Genomic DNA, 18567 nt, shown 5'->3' with positions numbered 1-18567 from the left:
AATATCCATTATTATTTGTGAACCTTGATTTCATTGCTTCTAAATGCGTGTATCAGCTGGGAGGAGGTGTAGCCTCGTAAATAAAATGTGGTTTTGTTGTAAAAGAAAATTAACTCTGTGTGTGTTTGCGTGTGTGAGAGAGAGAGAATATGCATTTGTCCATGAGCTTTAGGATTTCACATTTCAGAGCCCACCCCGACGTGAAAGCACACATTTGAGCAAGTTGCCTGCTGCATCCATTCATTTTTCCTCTTAATGAGTCAAACGCTTTAGCAATCCCTTACTTTATTCGGCTCATAATAGCGAGAGCAGCAGTATTTTCCAGAGCTGCCTGACACTTGGGGACTTTTTCACGAAAGCAGAAATCATCTCGGAGGGAAGACCTTGTCTTTGCCTTCTTTATTTAAGGCCTGAGTTTGCTGGACAGGACAGCCTGAGGGGCTGGTTTGTTGGGTCTGGGAATTCAAAAAACTGTTTTTGTTCTGTGTCTTTTCTCTTTCCTGGTGCTTTCTTAGTTCTGGGTGGCGGTTTGGGCCGCTCTGGCTTTCCCAGCAGAGGCCTGGTTCTCCGAGCTGTGTGGGGCCGTGAGGCTCCGGATGCCCATAGGACAGGGAAAGGAGGGTGCTGGGAGGGCCAGACACAGCCTGCTTTGCCCGTCTCTGAGCTGGACCAGGGGGCTCTTTCTCCCTTTATCTCTTCCATTATTGATATGGTTCTAAGAAGGGCCGTGCACACGCGCGCACACACACGCACCCCACACACCCAGCTCAGTATCCGCCTGCCAGCGGAAATGAAACCACAGCCCGTCTTTGGGGGCGTCTCCGAAGGCCATGAGCGCGAGCCTTCGGGCTCAGCAAGCTGTCCTGGTCTACACGCTGTGTGTGACCCAAAACTTGAAAGTGGAGGGGTTCTCGTGCTGCCTCTGCTGCCTGAACTTTGGGGGTGACGAAGTATCTCACTCGGCAGATGAAGTCCAGAACCCCCCTTAGCCCCCCCAGGAGGGGAGAGAGGAAACCCCATTCTTGGAGTAGGGTGAATACCCCTCCTGCTGTAGTCTTGAGTTTTACTTTCAACACTGACAGTGGGAGGGAAGATTTGTTTGTTTGTTTCTTTTGCCCCTGGATTCCCTTTGAGGCGGCGAGCTGGGTCCGGGGTCCTGGGTCCAGGAGGTCAGGTTCAGGGCCGTCTGTGGGACCGTGGCAGGGCCTGGCTGCTCTGGGGGCTTGGCTGCCAGGGGGCCGAGGCAGGACTCACAGCTGTAGCACAGCGAACGGATACTTTCAGACGCAGTGACTGCTGCAGGAGGAAAGTGAGAAGGCAGAGAGAGCCAAATAAAGGAAAGAATACCAGATGTTTAAAAAAAAAAGAAAAAAAGAAAAGAAAAAAGAAAAAGAAAAAAAAGTGCTGGTACCAAGTCCTCAGCAAAAGGTAGAAGGCAGAGAGGCAGGAATGCCTGCGAACAGGCTTATATGACCTTTGCTAATTTTTAAAGTAGTCCGCCTTTCTTTTGAATAAGATCGAATTGAAATTATGTAGCTTAAAGCCTCCTAGCAGAGAGGAGGTCCGCCCGGCTTCCTAGAACTCCTCCCAGGAGAGACGACAGGCAGGGCTGAAAAAGTTAATGAAAAGCAAAACAAAACAAGGACGAGAAAGCTTAAATTATTAAGCGGAAGGAAGCACCTCCCCGTCCCCAGCAAGGATGGTCACACTGGAAGTGTGGCGGCCTCGGTGACGCAGCAGAGCTCCAGGCCTGTGGGCAAGTGGCATTTGGGACCAGGTACCTTCACCCTTCCCACCGCAGAGCTCGCCCCTGCTCCTTCTGAAGTCTGTTTCATTTTGTCCTTTTTTGCTTTTCAGCTCATTTCCTTTGTGCCTCTCTCCTTTTTTTTTTTTTTAACAAAACAATATTTTGACATCCTCCTCCCATTTATTAGAGTTCCCTCTCTAGAAATGGCGCACAATACATCCTTATATTTCTAAAGAACTGTTTTCACAGCCCTCTCCTTTGGCTCTGAAATTATGTATATGTAATTGGTAATTAAAGGTGCAAGCTTTTCAATATAAACAGTATTGCTCAATGTTAGATCATTAAAGGGAAAGGAAGCACCGAATAATTACCTTTTCCATTCTGACAAACCGTTCACGGGAATCTGGTACCCCCTACAACCATCGTTCGGCGTGAGGGCTGTGATTACATTTCAGCCATACCAAAGCATCTTTTCATAAAATAAATTGGTAAATTAATTATGTAGCATTGTCTTCCAACTCTGTTTTAAGTAAACTCCCGATTTCTTTTTTTAAAGTGTAATTAATGATTCCTGGGGCTGGCTTGGTGAAAACGGTTTCTCTTACCTTATAGGTTAGTGTGTGTGTGTGTGTGTGTGTGTGTGTGTGTGTGTGTGTTTTAGAGGTATGGAGATAACACATTTAAGATTTCCTCATCTTTGGGGTATTTTTTGCATTGACTTGGGTCTCCTGCGTGTCCAAGGGTAATTCATGGAGCACTCTCTCTGCTCGTCTCTAAACATAGGCAGGTTCTCCAGTGTTAACTTTCCTTCCCAGCAACACCTGTGCCTCGACCTGTTCACATGTGGCTCAGACATGTTACCTGTCCTACACCGTCCATCCTAGATTCAACATTACACATGGACTCTCACAGGCCCTGGAGAAGCTGAGTTCAGAGAATACAGAACAGGGATTCATATGTAGGATGGAAGATGCCACAGAATTTTTTCCTAAAATTATCTGTTCTTTGGCTCTGGCCCGTCAGTAACTTCACTGCCCCGGAATGTGTTTTCCCTCCCTTCCATGCTTCCCTCCGTTCCTCTGTGGTTTTCGCTGTATCTTACTAAATACCGTACAACTTAAAATTTACCTGCCTCCTCGGGTGTCAGACCTCTGGCTGCCCCTTGGCTTTTCGCAGCACCTGATACTTGTGCCATCTCCACGACCAAGTTGTTTGCTCTTGAAAAATACCAACCCACGTTTGCTCAGAGCCCAAGGGGATGTGCAACCTCATCGTCCAGTGCCCTTATTTATGACACTTTTGGCTGCCGAGTCCTCCTGTTCTCCCTCTGGGGGTTGCTGCTGTTTTGAGGCATTTACTGGCTTCAAAATATTTGGGTCCCACGTCCCCTCCAAAATAAAAAAAAAAAAAGGGAGGTATATCGGCTGGTAAAGAAATATGAAAATGTACAGCCCATTGAAAGTGTGGTTTGTCGTCTGCCAAGAAATGCTTTTGGAGTCTGAAGAGGGTTTTTTGGTTTTTTTTTTTCTTTTCTTTTTCTGGGAGTGAAAATAAAACCAACAAACAAAAAGGACAGTGGGAGCTGATGAGTGCTGGAAATCTACAAAGTGATGGCAGTCTGACCAGGAGCAGAGCCGGCTCCCTCTTTCAGAGAGCAGATTTGAAGAGTCCCTTCCCCTGCATTGTTTTTTTTTTTGTTTTTTTTTGTTTTTTTTTTTTTTTCCTTCCACGTTTCTTTTTGAACCAGTGCTCACTTGTTGCTTTCTGAGCATGTGGGCTTCTTTCTCTCCTAAGGACTGGCTGCCTGACGCCCGTCTGGGGCTCTGTTTTCTTGTCTGGTGTGCAGCCAGGTCTGAGGTAGAGGAATGCAAGCAGGGCTCCCATGAATGGGGAGGACATGAATGAACCGTGGAAGGGAGGGGGCGGCAGACCGAGCCCAAGCAGGGTGAACCGGCTCTGGCGCACGGTTCTCAGCCTTGGCGGCCCACTGGAATCACCTGGGGAGTCTTAAAAACAAAAAGACAATCTGAGGTTTGGATCTTGCTGTAATTGGTCTGGGGTGCCGCCTGGGCATGGGGTTCAGGGCTCCCCAGGTGATTCTTGGATGATCTAAAGCGGGAGAGACACGTCTCTAGCTTGAAGTACGGGGCCCAGGACCCTGAGCCTCTTGTGAAAGTGGGATGGGGGGTATGTGCACGTGGATGTGTTCACCTGGTATGTGGGGGGGGGGCGTTGGGAATTAACAGTAGAGAAATGACAAAGCAGAAAGTATAGCATCAGTTAAGCAACCACTTCCACGGGCGGCGATGTTACTCTCAGAGCCTCAGTTTGCCCATCTGTGGCCTCCAGGAGTCATGCGGGGATTCGGTGACCTCTGGGACCCTGGAGCGGAGGGGCCTCCTCTTGGTGGGGAAGGGTTGGAATGGTTGATGGGTGCCCGTGATTGCCTAAGCCCATCTCTGTCTTCTCTGCCCCTTTCTCCTTTCTCTCTCCAGCAGAGGCTGACCATGTGGAGGCCGCCATCCTCGAAGAAGACGAGGGTCTGGAGATAGAGGAGCCCAGCAGCCTGGGGCTGATGGTGGGTGGCCCCGACCCTGACCTGCTCACCTGTGGACAGTGTCAGATGAACTTCCCCCTGGGGGACATCCTGGTTTTTATAGAGCACAAGAAGAAGCAGTGCGGTGGCCTGGGTGCTTGCTATGACAAAGGCCTGGACAAAGGCAGCCCGCCGCCCTCCTCACGCTCCGAGCTCAGGAAAGTGTCCGAGCCGGTGGAGATCGGGATCCAGGTCACCCCCGATGAAGATGACCACCTGCTCTCACCCACGAAAGGCATCTGCCCCAAGCAGGAGAACATTGCAGGTATGGAACATTGCCCTGGCCAGGCCTCCGCGGAAGCCACCTCCCAGGTCCCACGCCTGCCCCCCTCGTCGTGCCGGGTGTCAGGCCTGGGAGGGGTCGGGGGTTACTGGGATAGGACCACCAACCAGGGCACGCCCGTTCCGGGGGGCTGCTATCTGGGTGCCCCTCAGGACAAGACGGGCTTGGGGCTCCGAGCAGCACAGCTGGCCAATGGTTGCTTTGCTTTTGGCAATGACACTCTGCTGCAGGGCCTAATCCATAGGTGGCCGGGAGTACAGAATGGAAATTTGGAAGGCGAGGTGACCCTCGGTTTGCTGGTGTTCTTGGCTTAGTCTCTGGCTCTGCCGCCAGACAGTCTTGGGTTGGAATCTGTTCTTCACAATGTGGACAAGTCAGTTTTTCTATCTGTGAAATGGAGCTAATGAGACTGATCTCCATAGGCTTGTGGTGAGGTCTAATGAGACGTGGCCCGTGCGCAGGGCCTGGTAGGCACTTAGGAACGGGAGAACTCGCTTCCTCCTCTTCCTCTCCCTGGCCTCCATTTCCCATCTGTAAAAAGAGGTGCCCTGCTCCCAGAGGCTCCTCATGTTGCCTGATCCTTCTGGCAGGTCTAGGGAAGGGCTTGTGGGAACTTGCTGGAGCACTGCGCCCCTTTCAGCTGACCACCTGGACAGCTGACTTTTCCCACCTGAAGAATGGGTGTATTGGTTGTGTCCTCTGGCCATAGGGAGTTGACACCGTATCCCGCCGGGCCGTGGCCATGGCATGACAGAGCCTCCTCCAGGGAGCCCGTGTTCTGTGTGAGCCCCAGTGTTTGCCGCAGGTCCGACTTCTGAGCCTGGGAGGCCTGGCAAAGAGAGGCCCGTGGTGGCTGGTGTCCCTGTAGTAAGCGGCAGCCGGTCCCGCAGCAAGATGGCACCAGCGAGCGTGTACATGAGAGGTCACACCCCACTGGTAGACTCTGGACAAGCCACTTCCTGGGTCCAGGCCTCAGTTTCCTATCTGTTAACAGGGGGTGAGAATACTGGCAGGCCTGGTGTGGCATTGAATGAGCGGAGGTTCTGTGCCGGTGGAACTTTCCTCTCGGGGTCCCCTCTGGGGCTGCCATGTGCAAGTAGGGGCCGGCTGTGTTTTGGGCATGGAAGCTAGCAGAGGTGCTGGAGGGACTGAGGCTCTGGGGGCTCCTCCTTGGAGGGTGAGCCTGGTGTAGCCCAAGGCACCTGCTGCCATTGGCAGGGTGGAGCAGAGGGCCGCATCCCCCAGAAGGCAGGCAGGGTAACGCCACAAGCCACGTGGCAAGTCTGAGACCTCCAGGCTCAATTTGCCCATCTTTCAAATGGGATTAGTGAAATCTCTCTTAGGGATTAGTGAGAGGCTGTGGTGGGATGCAGACTCCTGCTGGCTCATGCTAGGTACAGGGGAGACGGAACCAAATCATACTGGCCTGTGGGCCTTCCCTTCTGGCTGGTGAGCTCTAGTGACAGGTCTCATGCTCTCAAGTTGCCAAGGGCTTTGAGAAAAATGTCTGCATGTTTGGGGCCATGGTCATGTAAACCTTGGCTTCTCAGAGTGCCTTGCAGATATGAATGATGCTGCCTTCGTTAGAGCTGGAGCCTCCCATCCAGAAAGGTGCCAGGTCCCTTTTGTTGGTGTTGTTGGGGTCCCTGTGCGTTTCTTTTCTTTGACACCAGAGGAACAGTTTTTCTGCAGTGGAATAAACACCCGGCGTCAGTGACCACAGGCCTTGCCCATGAGACTCTGGTCCCTATTTCTACTTCCATGGAAAGGCATTCTGCTTTCACCAAAACCCATCTGATTCCTCATTTCACGATGCAGGTACTTCCCAGCGAGAGGCCGCCGATCATTGCGGGTAGGTTTGTTTAAGAAAGCCGCTAGATGTGATTTCATAAAAGGCAAAGTTAATCTGCAAGGCGGCTTTGTCCTCACCCCCCAGCCAGCCCCACGCGCCCCTTTCCTCGGTTCGTAGTGCGGCAGCAGCCTACAGTCTTTTTATTCTGTGTGTGACGGAAGATATTCTTGGCCTTTTCTGTTCAGCAACAGGACGAACGGATTTCTTCATTCTTGAAGAAATATGTAAAGTAATCCCTTAGAAGTCTAAAGAGATATGTTTGTTCAAAGCCTTTAAAATGTTATTTTAATCAAAGGCACTAAACAGTGTCCACGCCACGTCAGCGGAGGACGACCGGCCCGTGCTAGTGGTGCGTCGCGCCTTCTCGCCGGCTCTCCTTCCCTTCTTCCCTCCCTGCCTTGGCACCAACTTTTCTTTCTTTCTTTTTTATTTAATAAAAAGGAAAGATTAAAGACTAAAACTTCAGTGGCTCAAATGTATAAAGTAATTTAATATGGTGGGAGCATTAATTATTTTAGCTTAATTGAATTCTGAGGACTGCACTACTTGCATTTTTGTAGACAAGCCCTGTTTATTATTTCTCTGTGTAGATTAACAGTAAAGGAAACACAGATAACTTTCAGTTATTTATTGTAAAATAAATGTGTCAATTCATGTGTAAAGCAAGCTGCTCAAAGATAATTGAGTCTTTATATTTTAAGAGGGGGACTAGGAATCACAGGCGCTTCTCCGCCCGGGCTTCCGGAAATCCGCACAGCTGCTGCCCAGGCCCCTGGTACCGCTGGCTTCTCCCAGGCCTCTCCTGTTCCTGCTTCCCAGCCGTGGTGGGAAGGGATGCTCCAGCCTGTCTCAGCCCCGCCATTGTCCCCAGGGCCAGTTGCTGGGGAGCGGGTGGCTGTTAACACTTGGGACTTGGCCTCTGGCTTGGCTGTCCCAAGGGAGGTGCCCACCATGACCATGAGGGTCATGCCTTTCGGGGAACCAACAATCTGAGTGTTGTCCAGATGGGTCCTAGCCCTCCTCGCTGCCAGGTGCTTCTAGAGGCGGGGCTGCAGAGATGGATGGGCAGGGTTGGCCCGTGGAACAGGCGGGATCCCTTCCACCTTTAAGGGTGCCTCCCAGCGTGACACTGGAGTTGGAATTCTATCAGTCATTGGACCAGGGCTGGATCCTGGATCGGCCCTTTCCTTTGGGACACTGGAGTCCAGAGATGGGCGTAAAAGGAGTAGTTAATCATTTTTTTCTTTCCTTTATATCTTCATTTATTTTAATGATAGAGAAGTAGAAGAGTAGAAGGAGGAACTTTCTGGAGCTTTGTGACTCGGAGGGCATTCATCCGTTCATTCGTTTGCTCATTTAATAAAAAAGCACCTACTGTTCTTCCCCTATCCTGAGCATCCCCCCTGGCGGTGAGGTGACAGAACCCCCAATCACCCACCCGGGGTGGGGGGAGCATGGTGGGAGGACCATGGTGGGAGGACGGCCATCTGGGCTGCTGCTCTGTCCCTCTTGGGGGACATGGCCCAAGTGCAAGCAGTAGCAGCTCTGCACTTGATGTGTGCAGTTGTGGCCCCGGGGCCCTGCACCTTGGTCATGTGCAGGGCTATGCAGCCTGTGTCTGAGGCCCAGAGCCGAGGTGGGGGGCTCTGGCCAGGAGACCCGACTCAGGTCTGCCTGTGAAGGAGTTCTTTACCTTTCCTAAGCCCCCTTCCCACTGCATTCTCCCACTTCTGGCAGAGCTTGGGGACATGGCAGTAGCTGATCCTGGTGTGGGGTGAGGGGGCAGGTGAGATGGCTTCCAGGGTTTGCGAAGAGCGGGAGTCTCTGAGCCATTTTGTGGGATGGGTGTCTTGAGGAGGGGCGGGGAGGAGGGGCCTGGGGTGTTTGGGGTTCGTGGCCCGTGCGAGGGAGGCCACATGCTGCCACGTGGGAAGGGACCCAGTGCATGTCCGAGCCCTACTCTGTCGCCTGCCAGCCTTGGGCCATGTTACCTGACCTCCTGAGCTGCAGTGTCCTGAGGGAGTGCTCCTAACAGTAGCTGCGGTGTTGAAATGATGCGCGCCTGCCTGGCGCACAGGATACCCGCTGCCGAGACGGGCGCCTTCCCCCCTTACTGGTGCTGGTTCCCCAGCTCCATTTCCTGGTGGCAGCATAGCTAATGGAGGGCTTCCGGGAACTGGGGGAGAAACTTCCATCGGCTTCGGAGAACTCCACCATCAGACACAACTTCTGCACAGCTGTTGTGTGCTCCCCTCCCCCACCCATCTTTGGTCACGTTGGTACTGTTCTATGGTGGCCTCTCTGATGGTGTGTCCCTCTGGGGAGGAGCCGGGGGGACCAAAGGAGCACCGACTTGGGTGTCCGTGGGAGGGGTGTGATTCCAGTGCCCGCCCGGGCCAGCCACTTCACTTTTCTGGGCCTCAGTTTCCGCATCTGTCCCCGTTTGTCAGTCCTGCGCTGAGAATGAACAGGGGTGAGACCCAGAGAGTGCCCACTTAGCCCAGGCTCGGGCTGCAGCCGGATGACGGAGAAGCGGAAGCTTCCTGAACGGCTTTTAAGAGTGTGGACCCCACTTGGCAGCTCGAGGTGTTGGCTTCTCAGTCAGAATCTTGAGAACTTACCTCGGATATCTCTCTCAGCCATTGCCACCGATTCCTCCTTAGAATCCCCATTTTATCGCCACTGGAGGGAAGGCTCTTGATCACAGATAATTCGTTTTCACGTGTTATCGCCCCTTCCATAACCAAATGAAGCTATAACTGGAGGAATGAGCCATCGGCTGTCAGTCAGAGGTTTGCCTTTTGCCTTTTTGTCCTCCTCCCCCCGCCACAAACCCCAAATGTCAGATTTCTGGAGAAATGTGGGAGACAGGCAGCAGGTGACAGGAGGTGGCAGATCCCCCTGGGCTGGAAGTGGCAGGCGGTTTCCTGCTCTGTTGGCCCCACCCGCTCTGTACGCTTTCATCTGGAACCTAGGAAGGGTCTGGGGTGCCCCTGGAGGCGGGGAGGGGGGTTCAGGTAGCAGGCAGAGTGCAGACAGGGGGTTTGGTTTAGGGTCCCAGTGACCCATCAATAGGCCAAATGTGTTGGAGAAAAGGGCTTCTGATCAGCTGGAGGCTTTACATGCTGTTCGGCAAATGCGCATTTCAGGTTAAAAAAAATAAATAAAATAAATGTGAAAAAGAGAATATTAGCTTGGCCAGTGGAAGAAATTAAATAACTTGCTTGTGCTGGAAACTGGAGATAAACCCCACTTGCAGGTTGTCTTTAAAAACTTGCGTTTGATATATTTAGAGTTGTTATTTTGCGTCCAAATTAAGATTAGTTAAATCCATGTGTGTTGTAGCATGGATTATCTTTTTGTATTATTAAATCGTGACAGCTAATTATTAGTTCTGTCTGCACCGAGGAACAGTGGAGTGTCCTGTGTGAGAGACCTGGTCCTGGACTGGGCGTTTTAGGGCTGACCCCAGAACTGGGGCAGGGCTGGTAGGTCGTGGGGAAGAGGAGTCCCACCTGGTAACCCACATTGTGCTTAGGTGCTTTTCTTGGTTTATCTCATCTTGAAATAGATACCAAACTTAAAACACATACCTGTAATCCCACTTTGAAATAGCTACTTTCTAATCCCGCGTTGAGTTAAGGCTCAGAGAGGTTAAGGGACTTGCCCAAGATCACACAGCAAATTGGAGTCAGACTCAGGTCTGCCTGACTTCCTCAGATGGCATGGGGAATGGAGGCTTTTAGGGAGTAGTCTAACTCTGCCTGGCTGGCCCAGCCAGTAGGGGCAGGCACTACCTCCAGACCCTGTCACAGCTGACCTCTGAAGCCATCCTGATCTGATTCCGTGGATACAGCCTAGAGCCCTCAGGCCCCCAGAGGCCTTGACCCACAGTCTGTGGGTAGCCTTCCTCATATGGTTGCCTGTCTCATGAAGGTTTTGGAGGGGTGGGTGGTGGGTAAGAAAGCATTAAGACCTGACTTCAGGTGGACGGATCTGGGCTGGGATTTTGGGTTTGCCAGTGACTTTCGGCCATTTGTTCGCCTCTCCAACTCCCCATTTCCTATAGAATGGAGATGATCTTTCTTATCTTGTAGACTTGTTACAAGGTTTGATTTAGACAGTGAGTTCCTGTACTAGGTCCCTGTAGATTGTTAGCTGTTATTAATAATAGAGAAGCACTGGAGGGATCCACGTGGGGATTCTGGCCTCCTGGCCTGAGCTGGAAGGATCTTCTTGCTGAGGATCTCCTCCCATTCTTAAGTGAGCATATGTGACTTGTTACTGGCAGGGCTGAGTCCAGACCCCAGTGATCTTCAGTCAGGTGGCCCTTTTGCCACACCAGGCTGCCCGGTTCGGTGACTTGAGGCGAGCTGTTTCCCCGGTAGAGTCCCAGTGTCCTGATCTGTCAGCGGGGGTGAACAGTCCCTGCCCTGCCGGCCTCCCGGGGAGAAGAGAGACTAAAGGTAGAACTGTGCAAACCATCACAGAGTGTTAGCAGCTACCCAGTGCGACTGTAGCACTGAATTGTAGTTGAAAGTTTTATTGAATTAAAAAGAAAACCAAAAATTCTAGTTGGCTACACGGCAATTTTTTTTTTTTCCTTACTAGGTTTCCTTTAGGTCTGGGGCCCTTGTTAGCTGTGATTCATAGAGGTGGTTCCATGCTTCCAGAAGCAATTCAGAAAGGTGGATGGGAAGTTGGGGAAGAGAGCAAGGGAAGGTCACGGGGCTCCGAGGTGGGGGACCTAACCAATCCCGAGCCTCTGTTATCATTATTATTAGGTTTTTAGTTTGACAGTAAGTAGTTAGCAGTTGGCTTAAATTTTTTATTAGGCACTTGACAGCCTGCTTTTTTGTGTGTGTGTGTGCTCATTTTCATGCCTGACTAATGCATAACCACTAGCTCTAGAATCTGTTAGGAGGGGGCTCTGTGTCAGTAAAACTACATAAATAGGGCAGTCTGCCGGGCATCCTTGTGCCCTTGGGTTTATCTTTTCACTGAGGAAACAAAAAGATTGAATTTTCATACCTGGGTTTTTAACTGAACACGTACTTATTAGGACTAACTCTGTACCAGTCACTGAAGGGCTTCGTAACAATTCACTGATTTAATCCTCCTTCACACGTCCCTGAGGTAGGTGCTGGTATCAAGCCCACATTACCAAAGAGGAAACTGAAGCCCAGAAACGTTAAGTCACTTGCCCAGGGTCACACAACCTGTGCGTAGGGGCCCGGGCTGTGAACTCCAGCAGTCGTGTCTTCCCTGTGGCGAGGCAGCGTTGCCCGCGGTGGTGTTTCGTCCTACGCTCCTATCTACTGTCTCTGCCCTATGAGAGGTGGTAAATCAGTTATTACTTTCATTTTGTAGACGAGGAAACCGAGTCATAGAGAGGTTAAGAGCCTCAGAGTTGTGCCTAGACACCAGGCTCCTGATTTCCGGTGAACTTCACGGGGAGCCCAGGCCCAGGGGATCATGCAGTACTTTAACAGGGTCTGGTACAGGCTGCTTCTGCTCCTGGCCGGCCACCAGTGATTTCTTCTCTGGGGGTGAAGCACCATGATGGGAGCTGGGGTCTCGTGTGTGTTGAAGGAAGCAGGACGGTGGACCTCCACCCGTCCTACACGTGTCTGTGGATTTCATGTTGACTGCTGTCTGTGCAGACCCGTCTTGTTAGGAGCCAAAGCCGACCCAGTCAGGTCGGGTGGTGGGAGGCAGCTGGGCCTATGGAATGCAGGGTGGGGAGGGGCAGGAGTGGTGGACTCTGGCCAAAGACCTGGGGTGGTGTCTAGGCCCTGGGGCCCACAGGCTGTGTGACCTTGAGCAGACCCTCCCCCTCTTTGGGCCTGAGCTTCCTGAGCTGAAATAGGAGAAGGAGCTACCAGTGGTTTGGGAACAGCTGCAAGAACCCCGTGGCTGGGCTGGGGGGTGGGGAGGGTGGTGGTGGGGCGGTAAGCTCCAGCTTCCTACCTGAATCCTCCTCCCACCCAGCAGCCCAACCACCTTCCCTCGTTTGTTACATCTTGGGTTTAGGAAATAAATTTTCTTTGAAGAAATTGGTGGCTGAAATGAAAACTATCATAGGTAACAAGGGTAAACAGGGTTTACAAGGGTAAACAGGGTTTCTTTCTGCTTCAAGCCCTGAAGATTCCCATGGAAGGATCTGGTGCAGAGTTTAGGTTCAGGGCCCCTCCTGTGCCTCTTCCAGGCACTGTCCCTAATGTAGATGTGGTTTGGTATTTGTTTTTTTGTTCATAGGACCTCCCGAATTGTATGATTCTCACACCCCATGAAATTGGAACCCCCTCTGACCCACGCACTGCTAGATGGTGACCAGTGACCTAAGCGGGTAGGGGTGTCAGCCTTGCCCAGATTAAGTCCAGGGAAGAGCTCCAGCTGGCAGGGTGTGATTAGGACTTAGAGGCTGACCGGGAGGCCTTTCTGGAGAAGGCAAGGCTCTAGGTTTCATTTTTATTTTGTTTTTCAGTGGGTTTCCTTAGAGTCCTCCTCCTGCTGGTCTGCTGGTTTTGATCTGGAGGTGGGGGTGGGTGGATGGGGTGGCTCAGGAAGGAGGAGTCTGTGCTGAGGGAGGGGGGCGTGAGTGCGCAAGAGGGAGGTCTGGCCGAAAGAGGTGTGACCACTTGAGAGATAGGTCTGGGAAAGTGGCTGCCTGCTGCTCCCACTGGCATGAAGACTGGGACCCCAGGCTCTTTTGGGTGGAGGAATATTAACAAAATGAACTTTTGTTGGAGGTGAGAAGTCAGAACCCCCGTTCCTGGTGTGGAGAGGAGAAGGTAGCTATTCAGATGCACTGTCAAGGGCAGGGTGAAGCCCCCAGCCCAGCTAGTTTGATCAGGGCTGTGGACTCCTGGGGGCTGAGGACCCACACAGCTCCCCATGCCTTCAGGCTGCAAGTGTGCACACAGCTTTAGATGCAAGCAGATACATCCGGATTCGAAGGCGCGCAGGTGCGTGGGTCAGCGCCCACCCAAGATGAACCCCCATGAACAGAGCCTTGCCATCTGACCGCCCCCGTGCCTACACTGTGATGAAGCTCCAGTGACGACATCGGTCCAATCTGACGGTGTCCAGAATGCACAGTTCTGCTTTCCTGACTTCGGGTACCAAAAGAATCCTTGAACGTACTCGAGAAAACACTGGCTTTGTTTTAAAGACTTTTCCGGGCAGAGCATGGCGTGTGGGGAGTGTAGTCCCCAAGCTGAGTTCTGGGGTCTTCCTTTGAGGCTGGGGGCCAGGGAATGCCTGCCCTGGGCTCTGTGTCTCACAACCATCTAAGGTTCTTTGTTTCCCTTAAGGAGAAACAGGACAAACCTTTGATGACCCCTTCCCACCCCAGCAAAGGGCTAAAAGGTTTGAGGTTGGTAGACCCCACAAAACTAAGTTCTCCAAAGGAGCCAGAGTGGATTCTTTCCTCCTCCCACCAAGAGTTCAAAGCCAGCCAATTAAGAAACCTAAACAGTGTGGTCTTCTTCTTGCATCATTGACATCATTGCCTTGTAAAACTTTCCCTGCAAAGGAGGCGCCTTTATTCGCTGGGAAAAAGTAGTATGTAATTTTCCTGACCTGGCCTTTGCTTTGGAGGAGAAAGAAAAGAGAGCGTGAACTCATTGCCAGAAACAAACGGGGCCCAAGACAGCAAACAAGTTCCACACTCCCGGGTCGGGGCCTTGCTGTCCGCAGCATGGGGTCCTGGACACCGAAAATGGCGTTTTGTGGGGACGCGAAACCAGGGGGTCTGTGGAGCGCGGAGGGTCTCAGGTCTCGGGTCTTGCGCGCGTTCTAAGACTATGGGGGAGGAGGAGGGAGACGGATATAAAAATCCTCCCAACTCAGACTGTACGTCTTCTCTCGTTCCCATGAAACGAGGCGCCACCTGCCTCACCACTAATGCAATTTCCCGTGTGTCCCGACGGTTGCAACTTGCAAGACTTATCTTGCCCCCCTTCCCGGATCTCCAGCGACCCTCCCCCTTCCCGGCCTCCTTCCCTCCCCCGCGACGGTGCCACCCCCAGCAAATCATCCCCTCCCACGTGGGAGGAGGCAGGGGCAGAACTCCTGACACACCCGCTGGGGACTTCGGGCTCCTCCCCGGGGGCGCCAAGGTTGGGGTCCATTAGCCTCCCCTCACTCCCAAGCCTAGGCGCACAATGGCCTTTCCCAAGGCGTGTGGTGCCGAGCTCTGGCGGGGGCGCGAGGCGGCCCGCACCTCCCGGACCCCGCACGGAAACGGGGCGACACTTCGGCGACTCCGTGATTGCACCGGCGGCCTCCCCTGCGGTCGGTGCCCATCGCCTACCCGCCGGCTACGGTCCCGGCGGAGGCTCCCAGGCGCTACTCCTCGGCCTTTGGGCGCGCCTGTTCCCTTCCAGGCAACCGGCCTCGCCGACTCGCCCGCGGCCTCTCCAGCCTGCGCCCCGGGGCGCGCGGCTAGGCGACCATCCGCCACGTCTCTCCTGCTTTCCCGGCCCAAGCCCGCCGCGCACGTTGATTGTGTCTTCCTGGGGCGGGAGGGCCGAGGGGGCTCCAGGCCCATGCATAATTCGGGGATTTAATGGGCCAGCTGCCCGAGCGGGGCTGTGAGGGGCGGGTGGAGGCGCAGCTGACCCTGCCGGCGTCTGGCTTCGCCGAAGAGGCGCGCTTCTTTCTTCCTCCGGTGACAGCTCTCCTCCCCCTCTCGGCCTGGGTCCGAGGGGGGCGGGGAGCAGACGAGTCGTAGGGTTAGTCCAGGGGAGGGGTCTTCCTTGGTGCATTCCTGCAACTTTTGCTTTGGGGGGTGGGAGGCGAGCATTGAAATCGAGCCTCCCCGGGACCCGGCTCCCGAAGGAGCTGGGGGAGTTGGAATGCAGGTTTCCTCCGAGCATTCTGCAGCCCTCGAGTCATTCCCCGCCCCCCCCCCCCGCCCCCAGCCCCTAGCCCCTTTCTCCCCGCCCCCGGCGGCCCCCTGTCGGCCCCCAGCCCCGCAGCAGCCCCGCGAGCTCGCCCTTGGCCCCGGGCCAGCCCTCTTCCCTGGCAGCGGGTGGAGATGGATGGAGGCGGAGACCCAAGGTCAAGGGCGGGGAGCCCGCGGGCCTGGGGCCCCTTTGTGCGCTGGGGTCCGCCCCTCCTCCACCCGCCCTCTCCTCTCCGACCCCCAGGCGCGCGCCCGCACTAGTGACCTTCCCCGGGCGTGGGGAATTGCATTTCAGGACCCCTGAAAACTCCTGCCAGTGGTCCCATCCTCAAAAATCAGCGCGCGAGGGGCGGGGCTCCTCGCTGGGGTGGTGTTCCTTCCTGGGCGTTTTCTTGGCCCTGGGGGCACACTGGGATCCCCTCTTCGCCCCGCCTCGAACGCTCTGAAAGGGTCGCGCCCGACCGAACTCGGCATCAGCCCACCTTGGCCCGACAGAGCCCGGCAGTTCCCCGGATCCAGGTGAGGCCCGTTTGGAGGGAGCCTCAAAGAGTTCCTTTGTGCATTTTGTGTCCATCCTGGGCAAACAGTCCCGTCCCAAAGTGGTTTTCTTTGTAGGGTTTTTTTGTTTTTTTTTTTTCCCCTTCCCCGGGGAGGTGGGGGGAGGAGAGGGAGCCTGCTTTTCTAGAGGGAATTCCTGGGGGCTGGGATTTTAAAACACTCAAGAACAAAAGTGTTTCCCCAATTGTGTGGGAATGGAGCCCTCTACTAGAGTGGGACACAAAGCCTCGTGGAATTACAGGGAATTAATGTCAGTCCTTCTTCCAGCCCGACTTCTCTTACAATAACCCCCCCAAAGAGAATTTGTATGCAAATGGTCACCTTGGTAGGAGTCTCTCTTTATTTTTGCTTCTTAAAAATTGGCCTCCAATTGTTTAAAGCACTCCAACAGACCCTTAAAGACTCAGAAAAGCAGTGGTTGGACGCCCAATGTATTTACCACAAAGCTCTTAAGAAAATGTTCAAACATTTTCCCAAAGCTGTTACTCCAGAAATAAAAATGTATGCTGTTTGCCTATAGAAGATTAAAAGTTTACCTTCAGTGTGACAGCTTTTCTAGGCTAGAATTGGAGCCACGTCTCTATTTTCCATTATTCAGAAATAGGTCTGAACCACACAGAATATATTTGCTGTAACAAGAGTCAAGGTAATCTAAAAAAAAATAAATATACATATTTATTTATGATTTGGGCTGACCCAAATCATAACAGAATATTGCACTTTCTGTGCTATCAAAGGCTAAAGTATTTTGTAAACAATGCCTTCATGGCATTTAGAGTAAGAGTTGATCTTAAGAAAATCTCAGATTTAGTTAACCCGAACTTTGAGAAGCCAGCTTTTCTTCTGGAGGAATCTGAAGGCATTTGTCAATTTATTTTTTTTCTTGAAAGGCCTGCAGAAAAGGTAACAAATTCAACACTTGGGAACTCAAAGCTGCTGGCAGTCCTGGACAGGAAGGTTTTCATATCTGCCTGAACTTGCTCGTTGATTTCTCAGACGTCCATTTATAACAGTTCTAACATGATGGAATCTGCCTTTGAATATCTGTAAATACGGGTAAAGATCACAATCCGGCACTCATAATGGTCCAAGACTAGAAAGGCAGAGTCTTGTGTTTGATTAATATTTATGTTACTGGATTCCTTTACAGAAAGAACGATGGATGAAACACTAATTACATGTGTGTGTTTGAGGGGTTCCATCCTAGGTCTCTGCGGTTCCTGAAGAGGGAGGTCATAAATTTTAGGATTTTTGGAATCAGGGTACTTGGGGGGGAATTGTTCATGTTTGGCTTGAAAGACAGGTAACTGTGTGGTTGGCTGACTTAATGTCTATGACACGGAGAAGGAGGAAGCCAACTTACCTCTGCTTTCTTTATTTTGAGGACTCAACAGTGCAAAAAATTATGGGGCAGAGTGGTGGAAGTTTCTTGTCCAGAATCCGTGGAAGTTTCTTGTCCAGAATCCTCCTCGAAGAGAGGATTCTGCAGCCTCATGGGTGCTCTCGTGCCTTGGGAGGACACACACACCGTTTTGTGTCTGAGGGGCAGGCTGGGCTGCTTTGCCTTGCGGTCTGGTGTTCTGAGCCACGTGTCTGCAGGGTGCAGATGACTTGCCTTGCTTTGTTCAGGAGCCACGGGTGGGAGATTTGCTTGGGAATGGGGGATTTTGTCAGCTGGATCATGTTGAAATAAATACCAGTGGAATTGTTATCCAGAGGGATCCGGGGGAGGCCTCCTTTGGACATGAAGTTAAGCACTCTCAGTTTTATTACTTTGAGAAATCTAGATTTTCTTGCAGGATTTTTCTAGAAGTGTGGTCTCCCAGAGCCGCACCTGAGCCCTGGTTAGGGCCGGAGCGTCTGGAGCCTTTCCCAGCCGCCTCATTTGTCGAAGCACCACCATCAAGGTGTTCACACAGTCTCAGATGTGTTTGTTCCTAAACAGCCCCCGGGCAGGTCTCAGTTTCTTCATCTCTAAAATGGGGATATCCAATTGTTGACACTCCTGCCACCGTCCTGATATGAAAACAGACCATTCTGCAGGAGTGAAGTAATTGCTTATTTCAAAGACATCGTAAAAGCATAGACTCGCATTGTTCAGTGCACGGGGGCAGAGTGACTAATTTGCAAAAGGGAGAGGAATCAAGTAACTACTAGCGCAGCATCATTTTCAATGCAAGGGGAAAGAATTAGGGGATTTAGTGGGGAGTCCAAGGGGGACGACTTGAATTTTCAGTCTAAAAACCTCATACCCGTAGGAAATACCTCTGCCCCGTCCCCATTCATTTTGGGGGACTGTCATGTGAGTCAGAATCTTAATACGGAGTGGGGTTTGCTGTTACTCTTGCCCCGAATATACCAGAAAAGATATGTTTACTGATGTTTGGGGTCTGGCCCCCAGACAGGAGCTGGATAGAGGGGGTGTAGACTTTTGGGGGGTGGGGAGGAATGCATACAGCAGGCTGCCTTTAAGTGCACAGTCTTATTAGACACAGATGAGGAAGGAACTCAGTGCAGTGCAGGCTGGTGAGGAAATTCTCCCCTTTTTTGGCCGCCACCTCTGAAAGCTAACAAAAATGGGCATTTAGGGGGCGCCTGGGTGGCTCAGTGGGTTAAGCCT

The 18567-nt window shown here is 52.4% G+C and overlaps 1 protein-coding gene across 5 annotated transcripts in view; it reads left to right on the top strand.

Moving 5' to 3' along the window:
- Positions 1 to 18567, top strand: part of BCL11B (BCL11 transcription factor B) — a gene marked incomplete at both ends in the record, with an annotated part of 89467 nt that overhangs the window by 9303 nt on the left and 61597 nt on the right. For 2 of the 5 annotated variants that reach the window (XM_080807367.1, XM_080807369.1), the window contains one exon: positions 4243 to 4608. The exons of 1 other annotated variant lie outside the window; for it this stretch is intronic. In XM_080807367.1, the coding sequence (XP_080663493.1) occupies positions 4243 to 4608 (366 nt within the window). The remainder of the gene's footprint in view (positions 1 to 4242; positions 4609 to 18567) is intronic. 2 more of the 5 variants (XM_080807370.1, XM_080807368.1) reach the window with 1 other exon arrangement.

The sequence above is a fragment of the Martes martes genome (assembly GCF_963455335.1).
Source record: "Martes martes genome assembly, chromosome: 7".
NCBI classification, from domain to species: domain Eukaryota; kingdom Metazoa; phylum Chordata; class Mammalia; order Carnivora; family Mustelidae; genus Martes; species Martes martes.
The sequence above is the reverse complement of the archived record's forward strand: the minus strand, read 5'-3'. Positions and strand labels throughout refer to the sequence as shown.